The 15,827-nt window shown below is 38.9% G+C and overlaps 1 protein-coding gene across 1 annotated transcript in view; it reads right to left on the reverse strand.

The window, feature by feature from the left end:
- Positions 1 to 3,517: 3,517 nt before the first annotated feature.
- The window catches only part of LOC120485518 (uncharacterized), a 68,567-nt gene continuing 56,257 nt past the window's right edge, over positions 3,518 to 15,827 (reverse strand). The window contains exons 8-9 of the mRNA XM_089128894.1: positions 4,975 to 5,021; positions 3,518 to 4,902 (exon numbers count right to left, since the gene is read on the reverse strand). Of these exons, the coding sequence (XP_088985020.1) occupies positions 4,319 to 4,902; positions 4,975 to 5,021 (631 nt within the window). The 3' untranslated portion in view covers positions 3,518 to 4,318. The remainder of the gene's footprint in view (positions 4,903 to 4,974; positions 5,022 to 15,827) is intronic.

Consider the following 15,827-nt stretch of genomic DNA (forward strand, 5'->3'; position numbering starts at 1 on the left):
CGAATGGATTATTTTCACACTTCCGGGTTTAGAAAGAGGAAATAGCTGCTGCTGAGTTGTATTGAAGGAAACCACATAAAACCAACAAAAAATATTGCTTTCCCACTTGCACAACTCTTATAGGCTATAGGAAATAGAAACGTTTGAAACAACATTTGGGGATTCATGGAAATATACAAACCAAATGCTACAATTTAGAATTTTGCTAACTACCCAACAATTACTTTTGAACATTCTGTTAAGTAACTTTTCAACTCAATTTCAGTCATTAGAGTATTAGTCGACAGTCTGCTTAATACACTTTGTGATGGTCCTCCAACAGACATTACTGAATATGTAAAAATAAAATAATCTCAAATTCTCTAGCGTCTTCTGTCAACAAAACCATAAAGTTTGGTATTATGTGCATTTGAAATGGTTCATGTACAAATTGTAAACATTAATGTATGGATTTAATTTTGAAACAAGCTCAAGACACTTTCACGTTTTATTCTACGTCATAAAATTCATGCTATTACCCCACTTGTGATTTTTTTAAGCTGTTTAAATGTGATTCACAGAGGAGTCTGTGGAGGAGATTTAAAGTCATCATGCTGAACAATAAACTTAACTTTTACAGCAATGTTATAATTGTGCAAACTATTAACTCATGAAAATGTTTCTAGATAAAAACTGAAAGACGTGGGATCGGGTGTTTAAAGCTTTAGTTTTTTTTACTTCTGGCAGCTGCATTCAGGCTTCGCAATGCATAAAAGTTGTTCATCTGTGATAATTATCTTGATTCTCACCATAGCCTGCAGTGAGCAATTTACATTTTGGTAAACTTATAAAAAGAAACACTTTAAAGACTCTCACACAGTCAAGATGTGACGGTAGCACTGATCAACATGTATAAAAAATATTACGTGTATTAAGTACGTCTGAACTAAGTACATCGCCTTACAAGATGCGGGTCCTGTCTGGTCAGGACTATGAAGATGAGATGCTTTTTCTTTGCACTGCATGTCTTCTGTGCGTTGGTTTTAAAGAGTGGTGCGTACATCACATCCTGAACAAAAATGTCCATTTATTTCATTTAACTGAATAAACCTGTGTGGTATTTTTCATTTCTTAATGCTGTAATGGTGGGACAGTCATTTAACTTCATCCAGACTTGACATGCTCTGGTAAATCATAATTATGACATAGAAAGTCGAATTTATGACACGTCATAATAACGAGGTGAAAAGTTTAAATGATTACTTAACATGTCAAAATGATGGCTTTAAAGTGGAAATTATGACATTAAAGGGATAGCCTACTTCATCCCAAAAATGAAAATTGTTATTTACTAACCATCAATTCTTTTTTTTCAATTTTATTTTTTTTTTATTGCAAGTTAACAAAACATTATAATTTATACAAAATAAGAGATCAGTGAATTATGTACACATACAAAAGAGAGAAAGACGTACAAGGTAGACAGAACAAAAATAAGCAAAAAAAGAAAAAGACAAAAAATGAGAGCTAAATATAAATATGTCGATCTAGTGATGTATGCAGGTACATTGGTAAGTTTAAGCAATGGGATATTTTAGAGATTTAAATAGAAGCAATATTGAGATATTCATGGTAATTGTGATAGAATTGTAGTAGAAGAAGAGGCAGTATTCATATTAATAATAATAACTATAACATAGATAAGAATAGTAGCGATAGCAGTGGTAACAGTGGCAACAAACAGCATTTATGATAATAATCTGAGTAGCAGGAGTGGTGGTAGAACTGTAATAATGACAATAGTAATTATAACTAGAATGTACATTTCCAGACGAAAATGTGAAGTGGTGCTTGCAGTGGCAAAACTCACCACCCGGTTGCTAGGGTGTTCTGGGTGGTTGCTAGTTGGTTGTCAGGGTATTCTGGGTGGTTGCTATGCAGTTGCTAGGGTATTATGGGTGGTTGCCAATGTGTTCTGGGTAGTTGCTAAGGTGTTGCTAGGGTGTTCTGGGTGGTTGCTAGGGTGTTGCTAGGTTGTTGCTAGGCGGTTGTTAGGGTGTTCTGGATGGTTGCTAGGTGGTTGCTAGGGTGTTTCTAATGTGTTCTGGAAGGTTGCTAGGCAGTTGCTAGGGTGTTGCTCGGTGGTTGCTAAGGTGTTGCTAGGTGGTTGCTAGGGTGTTGCTAGGCGGTTGCTAGGGTGTTCTGGGTGGTTGCTAGGGTGTTGCTAGGTGGTTGCTAGGGTATTGCAAGGTGGTTGCTAGGGTGTTCTGGGTGGTTGCTAGGGTGTTGCTAAGGTGTTCTGGATGGTTGCTAGGCGGTTGCTAGGGTGTTGCTCGGTGGTTGCTATGGTGTTGCTAGGTGGTTGCTAGGGTGTTCTGGGTGGTTGCTAAGGTGTTGCTAGGTGGTTGCTAGGGTGTTGCTAGGTGGTTGCTAGGGTGTTGCTAAGGTGTTCTGGATAGTTTCTAGGTGGTTGCTAGGGTGTTGCTATGCGGTTGCTAGGGTGTTCTGGGTGGTTGCTATGGTGTTGTTAGGTTGTTGCTAGGGTATTCTGGGTAGTTGCTATGGTATTACTAGGTGGTTGGTAGTGTTCACATATGGTTATTATAGAGTTTTTATATTGTTCATGGCATGATTTAGCACTTAGCTAATCAATATTAGCATGTAGCTATTCACAGCTAGCATGTTTAGCATTTTGAAAGTTCTATGTGCTAGCATGAGTCAAAAGACCCAACCCCCATCGTGATACAATGTTCTGATGCTGAGATATAGCTGTTACAAAATGGTTGCTAGGGTACTCTGTTTGGTTGCTAGGGAGTGGCTTGGCAGCTTCCAATCATGAAGCTCCAAAGTCAATGTGAATGTATAAACCAACCCCCATCTCTATACGATGTTCTGATGCAGAGATGTAGGCCTTGCAAAATGGTTGCTAGGGTACTCTTTTTGGTTGCTAGGGAGTGGCTTGGCAGCTGCCAATCATGAATCTCCAAAGGCTGCTTGTCAGTATAATTGATATAATACAACTCCCAAGCCTGTATGACATTCAGAATGGAAGATATCCCTCTTTAAAATTTGGTTGCTAAGGTGCTCGATAATGGTTGCTAGGGTGTGGCCAGAAATTGTTGAGGTGATTCATGATTGGCTGTTTGCTACCCCGAGTCAAACGAGACCACCCTTGTGTTTCTATGACACTTCTATCCGGAGATATCCCTTTGATCTCTTTCAATGGAAGTCTATGGGAGTTGTTGCTAAGGTGCTCTATATGGTTGCTAGGCCGTGGCTTGATAGCTTCACAATGATCCTGAGAGACTGATTGGTCGTCTGAGTAAAATGAGCCCGCCCCCTTGTCTCTATGACACTATGATCCAGAGCTATGTTCAATACAAAATCCCTATGCAATTTACCATAGTAGGAAAAACACATGCATTTGATGGGACATCCTTCACCATAGTAAGTCAATGGGGAAAATTTTGGGTAGCTCCTGCCCCCCAGGGGTGCAACTTTTACCCCATTGTGAGGTATGTTCTTACAGAGGCTGCCAGCCTCTTCAAATGTGGCAAATCACACGTTTTTCCGAAATCGTTGTTCGGAGCTATGAGTCGTCAAAGTTTGTCTCAATGTTAAGTCTATGGGATTTTTTGGAAATTTGTTCGCCCCTGGGTCGAACACCGTACCCCCAATCTCTGATAAAAGTGATAGGACACTTCTCTTCAATAGGCCGCACGATTTGATGCCTCATTCATGGGTCTGTGACAAAAACTGTGGACGTAGGAGTGCGCCAAACTTTTTCCTGGAATAGTATAATGCTATACTAGAAATTTTAAATAACATTGGGGTCAATGGGGGAAAATTTGGGCAGCTCCTGCCCCCCAGGGGTGCAACTTTTACCCCATTGTGAGGTATGTTCTTACAGAGCCTGTCAGCCTCTTCAAATGTGGTAAATCACAGGCTTCTGTGAAATCCTAGCTCGGAGCTATGAATCGTCAAAGTTTGTCGCAATGTTAAGTCTATGGGATTTTTGGGAAATTTGTTCGCCCTTCGGGCGAACATCGTACCCACGATCGCTTAGAAAAGTCATAGCACACCATTCCCGAATAATCCGCACGTTTTGAGACCTCATTCATGGATGTGTGACAAAAACTGCGGGAGGAGTAGCGCGTCAAACTTTTGGGCCGACTCAAAAAACACAATAGTAATAGTGTTGCCTTGCTTTCAGCAAGCACCACTAATAATACATATAGATCAAAAATGTGAAATGTGGACTTTTGTGTGTGTGTGTGTGTGTTTGTGTGTATATTTATGAATTTAAAACATTTAAATTGAGGAATTGTTAAATGGTTCCTCATTTTCTTTGAATGTGACACAGAGACACTGAAGCGTTAGCACTATAAACTCTAAATCCAGCACAGAGTGGTTCAGTGAATGTGTGTTTGAATGTGTGTAAGTGTGTGAGTGTGTGTGTGTCAGAGACGCTGTAGAAGGACAGAGTGCCGGCCGACTCGTCAAGAAACACTCCTACTCTCTTACTGCCTGAAACAGGAATATGAGTGGCGTTACAATTGTACCAGGCAATGAGTTCGTAATCAGTGCGTGTCAGACTCCAGGATATCAGATTATTCCCAAACCACATCCCTCCTTTCCTCTTGATTCCTTTATATGACACTGATATATCAGTTTTATTTCCACTCCATTCAGCCTCCCAGTAACAGCGTCCAGTCAGACTCTCTCTACACAGAACCAGAGGAAACTCAGCACACTCAAATCTGTCTGGATGATCAGGATACGACTGATTCTGCCACCCCAGAAATATCTCTAGAGGATGAGGAATCAACCGTCTCTCTTCCACACGCGTCACCTTTCTGTTCTCCTCAGACAGAACGAGACGAGTGTCTGCTGTGTTTGGATCCAGTGTGAGATCAACGGCGTCTGAACACAAGAACACACATTACAACAGAACATTTACAACAACACACACTAAAACTGTGTTTGAGGACTTACATCTGTGTAGTCTTGATGTCATCATGAATTCTCCTCCATGATCCACACTAGAACACACACACACACACAGTTGACATTGGCTTGTATAGAGGGACAAATTACAGTAGATCAATATTTTAACAAATACAAATGAACCTTAAATAATGTATAATTATGACACACGTCATGTTTTTTTGAAGTTTTACACACAAGAAGCGCGTAAGACATGGACGCTCGAGATCTTAACTTGGACGCTCAAGCGGTTGTCATGGTAATGAACAACACCTGTGGTTGTCACGGTAACCAACAACACCTGTTGTTGCCATGGTAACAAACACCACCTGCTTGTAAAGTGAATGATCATATCCTGTATCTGAGAGTAAGTCAGTAAGTATTGAGAACGCAACAGAATATTTAGTCTTTTTAGCGACGGTGTCTCATTCTCCACTGCCTTCAGTCAAATAATAATCTATCATTTTTAAATACATTATTACAGAAGTGCAGTGACATCAGCAGCTCTTCTCTCTTCTTTTCTTTTACTCTTCTCTTCTCTCTTCTTCTTTTCTCCTTTTCTTCTTTTCCGTCTTCCCGTCTTTTTCTCTTCTTTCTCTTCTCTCTTCTTCTTTTCCGTCTTCCCGTCTTTTTCTCTTCTTTCTCTTCTCTCTTCTTCTTCTCTTCTCTCTTAAATCTTCTGCTCCTCTTCTTCTTCTCTTCATTAAAGCTCCACTGAAGGGTTGCCAGATATCACAAAAAAACTAAACAAGCCGCTCAAAAAACGCAATATAATAAATATTAACAGAGAAAACTGAATCAGAGGAACTAATAAGAACAATATAACTAGTATTAACAATATCTTAAAATTAATTAAAAGGCAGGAAATTATTATAAACAAAATATTTAAATCTAAAATACTTAGCTATTATAAGTTGACTGATGGAGTAAAACAGTAACATGAGATTGAAAAATAATAATTAAACAAAACTTTAAACACTTTAATGACACCTATGAGTTGTATTTAATATTATTGATTTAGACATTTCTTTCTTGTTTTCTTTTTTTTTAAGAATCAAAAATATGCATATATATCGAATCAGAATATTATTCAAAATCGAGAATCAATTTACTCACTCACGAACCACAAATGACGTGCCAAGTGAGCTGAACTGTATGAACGGCGTTCATGGTTCAACTTATCGAGACTGTTTTCCAAAGATGGCTCCTGCCTGTATACACAAAGTGAACTGTCTTTATAAAGTATCTTCTTATTAAACGGTCTGTACACTTACAAAGTTCTCAATGCTCCGTTTTGCATGTAGGGACCCTCATTATGTTACTGTGTTAGTGTGGGGCTATTTTGAGTCTTGTTAGTGGTATAAACTAGCGATTTCTTTTTTACTTATTATTTGCCCCATATACTGGCGCTATACACTTTTCAGAGATAGAAACCTTTACATTCGATTATCATGAAAACAGAAAACTAGATTCCGATGTTTTATTAGACCAAAGGTTCATTTTGTGCCGGAGTTCTCCTTTAAGTGACATAGCAGCAACAGTTCGTTTGTTGGGGCATGGATACATTTTTTCTCACAAAAATAATAGTAGAAATACAGAGGTAAAAGCTCACAAATGAGATCACGTTGCTAAAAAACAATGGCACAGGACTTTTTCCTCCTGATATAAAGGAACCAAAAAACTTAAAGTCCTAGTACTCAGAAAGGGAAAGTGTTAGACAAATTAGGGTTGCACAATAATGGTTAAACTGATCAGAGATGAGGGATGTGATAGTGTGAGTGAAAAAAAGACCCAGCGTCAAACACTTTTTGTTTTTTAAACACCTGAATTAGCCATGAACAATCAGGAACTGTGAAGACTGACACATGGAAATATATTTATCAGCTATAATATATTTCTAGTAATACAAAAACAGGGCGTCTAAACAACTTAAGCCCGGAGCACACCAAGCCGACGCCAACAAACTGGCGCTGATGAAAGCCGAATGTGTTATCGCCTCTCGTCCACTCTCGTCGCGGTAAAAAGCTATACTTGAACACACAGAGAGAATTGCAGCCGACTGCATTCTGCGCCTGCGTTTAATGAGCCAACTGTATTTCTGCAGATATAATAGTCTATATTCGTCATTCAAAAAGGAAAACCGACGCTGCCGGCTGCATAGACCCCGAAGCCATTTGTTTTGAGAATAATGGCTGGCTGATGACGTTATTGGCTGGCTAGCCAGCTCAGCCAAAACCTAAATGGCTGCTGCAGCCGCCAAACTTTTCATAGCTGCAAACGGCTGAAGTTGCCACTTCATGTCTACAGATATGTTATACTGATTTACTACATCTCAATATTTTCAAGCAATGCATGGCTTACACTATATTTTTACAAAATGCAATACAATGTAATAAAGAAATGCAATACAGTTACTTATAAGAACGGTTGCACAAAACACCTAAAGTGAAGATTTAGAATTAGCCTATTTGAGCTATTTGGTAATATTAGCTATTGCTAGGCGGATTCAATAGCCACTGTAACGTTAGTGAATAATGTCCCTGCTGCTGTGTAAGAATGCACACTTGTCAAACTTCACGGAGTAACGTTATGCATATATTTATGACATGTACAGTAATTCGCTGTTCAACTTTATAGTTAAGCTGTATGGAAGCTTATGTGTAGCATTATTCAATTTGAAATGTAATATGCTAAATGACAATGCAATATGTAAAATGGCATTGCATTTTGTATTTAAATTTACATTTTACATTACAATTCTAGCAACGTTTGGTGCAAAATGAAAATGAAATGGCATAATTTACATTTGCCATTTCATAAACTAGTTTTAATATGCATAATTGAAACGCTTTATAAGTGGCAAAATTGAAATGAAAATGCATTACAGAAATGATTAGATATGTGTGACATATTCAAGCAAAAACTGTGGCAAAATGATCATTCAAATGCTATTTTTATTAATTGCATTTACACTCACAGTCAAGACACTCGCGATTGCATTTTCATGAAATGTCCCGCAATGGATGTAGCAAAATTCATGCACTTTGAAAATGCAATCCGAGCCGACCACGCCCCCTCCTGGCCTGTCAATCACTGCATCAAGGCGGGCCTCGGCAACAACAGGTAAACATAGCATATGGCTATGTTATGTGTTTTGAACTGTTGAAAAAATTGCCGCGGCAGAGCTAATACAAGCGTTAAATCATTTAGCAGATAAAGTGGAGCGTGAACAGAGAAAAGGTAGTATTTCCGAAGATTATTACACGTATATTAAAATATAATTAAGTTGTTGTTTACTTCAGTCCACACTGCTGCATTCGGCGATGTAACGTCCATGGACTAACGCCGCCTTCACACTGGCAGTTTAAATCAGCTCCGTAATACGTTCCCAACGGACGTCGTACTACACAGTGAAAAGCGTCGGACGCGGGTAGAACAAAAATTGCGGGGAGATTAAAGTTTGATTGTGTCAGTTCTGTATGATCTCTCGGATGAGGGTTATGCTGCGTGAGGAAAGTTGCTCAGGACGTTGACATGTCAGGTCGAATAAAAATGTGATATAGTGGTCAATAGTTCAATGTCTACCTTCAATTTAATTGTATTAACTGCCCTTATAAAGTCATGAAATTATAAAATGACATGACAACTTATCGTTATAAAATCATTATTTATTGTATTAAAAGTCAATAATTCAGGTTTGTGCATCAGTACCATAGCAACGCTCAACTTCCGCTGGAATTGTCGGATAGGAACCGTCCGTAGCTTTTCGCACGAGTTCAAATTTTTGAACGCATCCGGATGACCAACGGACACGATTTTCTTCGCACCGCACTCGGTCGGACCCGTTTCGGACCCATTCGCATGCGGTCTGCGAATCTCCATAGGAGATGAATGACTTCCGGTCGTTTTGCAGCCGCATCTGAGCTGATTTCAACTGCCAGTGTGGCGTAACTCCATAACTTACAAGGCCGCGATATCTTTAACTTTTAACCCATACATCGATGTATGGGTTAAAAGTTAAAGATATCGCGGCCTTCAACGTAAACAAAGCAGCGCGTGTTTACCGTTTTGAATATCAGTCCTGCTAAACGCTTTCTTTATTCCACTCCGCTCATGTTAATATTGAAATATTCGCCAAGGAACACTCAGGTAAGAAGACATAACATAAGAACAGCCTTCTATCTTTACTGTTTTGACTTCTTTGCTGTCTTTTATTGACTATTTTAGTGACTCTTTCACTAAGCTGAACAGCCAATCGGAGTTCTCTCTTTCCCCAACGGCCTGCATGACGCAGATTCAACATGTCGAATTGGGCGAAACAAAGCCGACGAGGACTATTTTCAGCCAACGGCACGGACCCGTGTTTCACACCGAGGAAACTTAGTCGGCCGACGCACAAAATCTGTCAGACGGCCGACCGTTGGCTTGGTGTGTTCCAGACTTTAGGGGAAAATGTAAGGGCGATAAGTGATATTCTGTAGTCCGGTAAATAAAACAACTGTGCTTCCAATACCCATCAATCTCATTCAGTAAATAAAAATCAAAAGTAAATTAAAATACAATTTTCAGTGATGCCTAACCTGATTAGTCACTGATTGGCCATCACACTCATAAACTCAACAGAGACATGTGCAATTGGTAATAATTCTCAATGTTGCACAACTAAATCTTATGGAAATAACGAAGTCAGATGGATCACATGAACGTTAAATATTGTAGTTTGTTTAACCAATATTATCACTTAAACATAATCTATTATATAAATATTTTGAAACAAATTTCTCTGAATTGTTTTTATTACTGATCTGCATGGTTGGGTCATAATTTAAGGCTGAAATAACCGGACTTTAATCCTGCACATCCCTGCACAATTATTTTGCTCAAAAATTTTAATCATACATTATTAATCATGAATATTCTCATTTGAAAAAAAAACAAACATTTTTTATTTCTTCAGAATTATTGCACTTTCATGTAAGCATACATTTAAGAGAACGTCAAACTCATATGCAGGGTTTATTTTACGGTTTCCTGATTTACACATTATGAAAACTGGCAAAACTTATTAAGCTTTTCTCAAAAGCTAAAACTGAACTTCCTAACATTAATTCCAATATATTTTTTCTAAGTAATGTTTACATTTTTCTATTAAAACAACAAATAAAGCTTTGTATTGTAGCACAGAGCGCATTTAGTCGGAAACCACAATCCCAAACAATATAGTTGAGATTTATGCATGATTTATTACAAGACACCCTTAAGAAGGCTTGCTCGCAGATTTAGTCAAATTGCCCAAGTGGCCTTGTGAAGGAATGATACTTACTGAATGACACTTTCATTTGAGCCGAATCTCACAACAGAGACAACTAAACTCCACCATGCATTCAAATCATGAATGTATGGTTTTTCAAATCATCAGTAAAAAAGTTTTCTTTTTTTTCTTTTTTTTTAAGTGCAGTGCAGATCGCGTATAGATACAGTCGGTTGGTCTGGGAACGCCCCCGGGAACGCCCCGTCACGTGATGTGAATTTAGCCTGTGGGGGAAAACATTGCCTTGGCGCTCATTGAAATACATGGGACAATCATGCCGAAGAGTTGCTGTGTCGTTTTCTGTACCGAAACTAATTATAAATTGAAGTTCTACAGCCTTCCTTACATACATACAGAACTGGATAGGAGGACAAATTGGCAAAATTATGTATCATGTATTAGTAATCTTATTAGATTACTGTGTGTGTAGAGGTCCCTATGTGATATAGTAGTGGATGTTTAACTCGTATTAGGCAGTGGGCCAGATTTGTCAGACGTTACATCCCTTACGAAAAAGAACTATAGTAATCCTATGGCTATTAGTATTCTATAGTAGTGTATAATACTTCTGTGATGTTCTTTAATACCTCTATACTTCTAGGCTATGTCCTAAAATACTATAGTATAGGATTAACGTTACTATAATATTTTGTCCTAAAATACTACAAGATTCCTTTAGTTGTTTTTCATAAGGGATGTCTCAGTCACATTAGCGTTATCAGCTGAAGGTTATCAGACTGCAGTCGAATGAGAAGAATTCGGATAACTGTCAGCAAAGTCCCTCTGCACCTTCGTAGCTACTACTACTGATCACCGTTTTACAAAAGGATTAATAGTTTGGAGTGAAGCATACGTACAATTGGTAAGTGACTTATAGGTTTGGTTGGTTTTATGGACTTATAGTAACTTATACGCAAGTTGATTGAGTAATAGGCTTGTGTTTCCGGTAGCTTCCGCGATGTCTTACCTGGAGATTCAACCAGATAACAATAGTCTGAAAACGACACCTCCGGCCATTTGGTTGGGTCATTGACCATGTTTTTAATTAAATAAGGGCAATCATAACCTATTACAGTTTATTTTGCAATGTACCATTGCCGGTCGGCACGCATAAATAACTCGCAATATGACATTTTTGTCATTCAAATACATAGGATGGTCGCGCTGCTTTCCCCCACGCCGACCACGCCCCCCAACTATGACGCGTTGCCGACTGCATGTATAGTTTGCCAGATTGGGAGATAAAGTAAAGCACTTGACAGAAAATGTATCCATTTAAGAGAAAAGCTCTAATTGGAGGAATTTGTGCTCTTGACATCTGGAAACACAAGCATTAAAAAGTTATTGGAGGATTGTGATAAATGCGCAATATCGAAAATATCAAATAAAATAAAAATAAAAATTCAGCATAATTGAGAAGCAGAAACCATGATCTAGGGATGGGACGGTATGAAAATTTCATATCACGATTATAGTGTCCAAAATTATCGTGATTATCAATATTATCATGGTTTTGTTAAAATTAGATGAAAGTGTTCAAAAAGAACTGATGCCCACACTGAAAACATTTCAAGTTTTATAATTGAAAATCAATAAACAAGAAATAAAACAAGCAGCTCTATGCAGTTTTTTACCGCAAGATTCTATTCTATGGCATTTCCTTCTTTAAAATGCCCGTCATCAATAGCAATGCATTATTACACACTCACAGCACACATCCATATCACAACGGACACGCGCTCATTTCATTCAAATAGCCAACAACTTGCCGTCTTGCGTCTCTGGTTTTTGATTGTATTTAAAATGAAATCAGAGTTGATTTATTGTTTACAGAGTTTGATAATATTGGTGTGATACATAGCCTATTGTCTGGACGATTGTTTTACAATATGAATTTATAAACAGGTAAGATTTAAAACATTAGCTAATCTCACTGAATTCAATATGTCCCCGTAATTATGTGGTAAAAATAAAATCGGTGTAATACGTGATGTATCTATACATTACTATCCCTTAAAATGTCACTCTTAATAATAGTCTTGTTTGAAGTTGTTTGTTCGTCTTTCGCTCAAAGCCACTTGCTGCGAACTTTTTATCACGGAAGCTTCACGTCTATTTCAAGTGAGTGACATAAAATGTTTCAACTCAAAACAACGTTTCGTGCCCAATTGTTTTACAGACGTAGTTTTGGTATTGAGGTCAAAGTTAACTTGCCTTGTGTTCATTATAACAGCAGATTTGAAGTGTTTCTATTGCAGTGACTTTTTGTTCTGCCGATAGGGTGACCGTCCTCGATCAAGTTTCCCTCAGGACTTTTGTAAAAGCCAAAATATGACCACACTTTTGATTTGGTCCTCTTAAAAGGCTGAAAAATCTCCCGAGCACGGTCACTACCTTCCTCCATTCCTTCTCGAATAGTAATTTAACCCCCAGGGGACCAATAACGCGTCCCCGCGTTTTGATCGTTTTTTTTTCACATAGCTGCAACATAGGCTTAAAATACTCCGTCATTAATGGTCATATAAATAAAATCAATACATGATTATAAACTATAGAGGGTCTTCTTTTTTTGCGTACACTCTTAGTAATATCAAAACCTTGTGTTTTTGTAAAATAAATAAATAAAACAGGGTGCCATTTCAGCTCACTCTGTCTCAGCAAAAATCTTTCTGAAACGCGTCCGAAAAATTACCTGTAACTCGTTAAATACTTGTCACAGACACACAAAATATCTCTCTTTACGAAGCTGAGATTCTCTTCTTTTAAATGAAGTCATTTATATAAAAAGGCAACTATTCTCTGTTGATGTAATCTGAATGAAAAGAGAGAGATGGCAGTCTTTTCTCTTTTACCTCATTATAGCGAATGACGTGTTAATGTGACCCCGCCCACTGAGAGTGCGTGCTATTCAAACTGTAATGTTGAGGCAAACCATGAAAACGCCCACATCGATAAAAACATACAGTTTATAATGGATCTAACGTTGTCCTAACTCGTTCTAACTTTCATCTTGCTGCGTAGTGAGGAGATCCTGGAAAAAAGTTACCTCCGTTATGGCGCTTTTCCACTGCATAGAACGGTGCGGTTCGGCTCAGTACGGTTCGACTCGGCGCGGAACAGTTCGGCTCGCTTCGCGTTTCCACTGCGTGGTATGACTCGACTCGGTACGGATCGGTTCGGTTCGCTTAGCTCGGTTGCTTTTCCACTGCAGTAGTACCCCTTCAAAGTGTGTGGGACTGATCGTTATTTGCACGCGCCTCTACTGCCATGACATCATCTTAAAAGCGCCACATTTTCAAACCCACAACACAGGAACAATGGAGCCTATCGAGGGGATGGTGTTCCTGATTCTCGGTATGTGGTTGTTTTTAACTGCTAGACGGAAAAAATGTGTTTAAAATGAGGCTGACGGCAGCAAAACAAAATACTGCTAAAAAAGTGTCTCGTGTCGCAAATCCAATGACGCTAGTAGTGACGCTGGTAGTGACGATTCTGTCTGACCAATCACTGATCTGCAGTGTTTCACGTCACATTTTAGTACCGGTACGGTACGCTTGGAACCTCAACAGACCAGGTACCATTTAAAGCGACCCGAAGCGAACTGTACTGTACCGTACCATGCAGTCCCAGATAGCAAACTGACATTGAATCAACGTGGAAATATGACATCGAAACAACGTTGATCTGACATTGTTTTGCTCATCGAATTAACGTTGAACCAACGTCAGACGCGTCATTCTTTCAAAACTAACGGAAAATCAACTTGAAATCAACGCGTTATTTCAACGTTATGAAAGCAAACCAATTTTCGATTTCATTTAGCTTTGAAGAATGCCGCGTCTGACGTTGGTTCAACGTTAATTCGATGAGCAAATTAACGTTGTTTCAATGTCATGAGAGACGTCGTTTCCACGTTGATTCAATGTCAGTTTGCTGTCTGGGGTGGAAAAGCACCACAAGTGAGCCGTACCGAACCGAACCGTACTGTACCATGCAGTGGAAAAGCGGCAAAGTGAGCCGTACCGAACCGAACCGTACTGTACCATGCAGTGGAAAAGCGGCAAAGTGAGCCGTACCGAACCGAACCGTACCGTACTATGCAGTGGAAAAGCGCCATTACAGTTTCATTTTGAGGAGCATGGATTCAGCTGATGCCCTTTAAATAAAAAGTAGATGCGTCATACCCCGTCCGCTCTCCGGGTCGATGAGTTCACGGTCGGTTCAACTCCCCCGTTCGGCCATTATTTTAGTTTGATAAGAGATATATGACATACGATACCTTCAAAGAACATTTTTATTCACACGTTAATAAAATGTCAACAACAGAAGACTTGTCCATCAAGCCTTACATATTCAAGCCAGAGTGAGCGAGTTGATAAAGACGACGACGAACCTGTAGAACAACCTCTTCATATCGATGTATTGGTATGTGAGTTAACTGTATTGTGTTATTAGTGAAAGTCGATTATATCTCTTGTTAAAACAAGCACACTGACAAGATAAATGACTACGGTCTAATCTTACCACAAAAAATATGTATTGATAATATGATACGTTTAGAAAAGCATCAGAAACACAGCAGCTAAATGACCATTGATGAAACTCAAGAACAATAATACTGCAGACGTGTAACGTTACTTCAAAACAAAAACAAAGAAAGACAAAGGTACTGCTAAACCATGACCACCATGTGTTTTAAGAAAGTAAAGTACTTTATTTTTATTAACGATATTAACAGCTTATCGAAATGCTCTGTTCGTCGTCTCCAAACATAGAAGGAATTGACCTCTCATTCAGACGAAGTCGATCGACAAACCCTTCTTTATACTGGCGGAGGTTGTTGAAGTGGGAATCCTTGAAGTGCTTCAGGTCACTAAGGCTACGTTCACACTGCAGAGCTTAATGCTCAATTCCGATTTTTTGAAAAAATTCGATTTTTTTTGCAAGGCCGTTCACATTTCCAATTAAATGCGACCTTTTGTGATCTCCTGTGTGAACGTGAAATGACCCAGAAATGACCCGCATGCGCAGAAGAGTAATCAACGGTCAACGACGTCACTTGTTGTTTGCGGAATAGTTCTTTTTTTTCATTTGTTGCGAGCTTTTGTTTTATTATTATTATTGCCACAGCCCATATACAAACACAGACAATAATTATTTTATCGACGGGCAGTTTGCACATAAATGTAAGATTTTTCCGATCCTCACCGACCTCGTCATAAAACCCGTTTAATTGATAGTGCGTGTCCGCGGCGCTGCTTGCTTTGTCACCGGCGGCCGCGGTGCGACACTGGTGGCTGGTTTTGCCAGATTGGGTGGTTATTCGCTACATTTTAAGGCATGTTTACATGTGTTTTAGCCAGGTTTTCACTTGGCACCCTACTGTACAAAGTTATACTGATAGAGAGCGCACGTTCACAGACACCAGAATGAACGTGTTCACAGTAATGTTCATCAGGCAGTAATACAGTATGTTTATTTTGGGCGAACGTGAATAATATGATACGCGAAAATATGAACGCGTTCATGCACTATCGTTCATTGAACGCGT

Source organism: Pimephales promelas, chromosome 3, assembly GCF_988280905.1.
Source record: "Pimephales promelas chromosome 3, fPimPro1.hap1.1, whole genome shotgun sequence".
NCBI classification, from domain to species: Eukaryota; Metazoa; Chordata; class Actinopteri; order Cypriniformes; family Leuciscidae; genus Pimephales; species Pimephales promelas.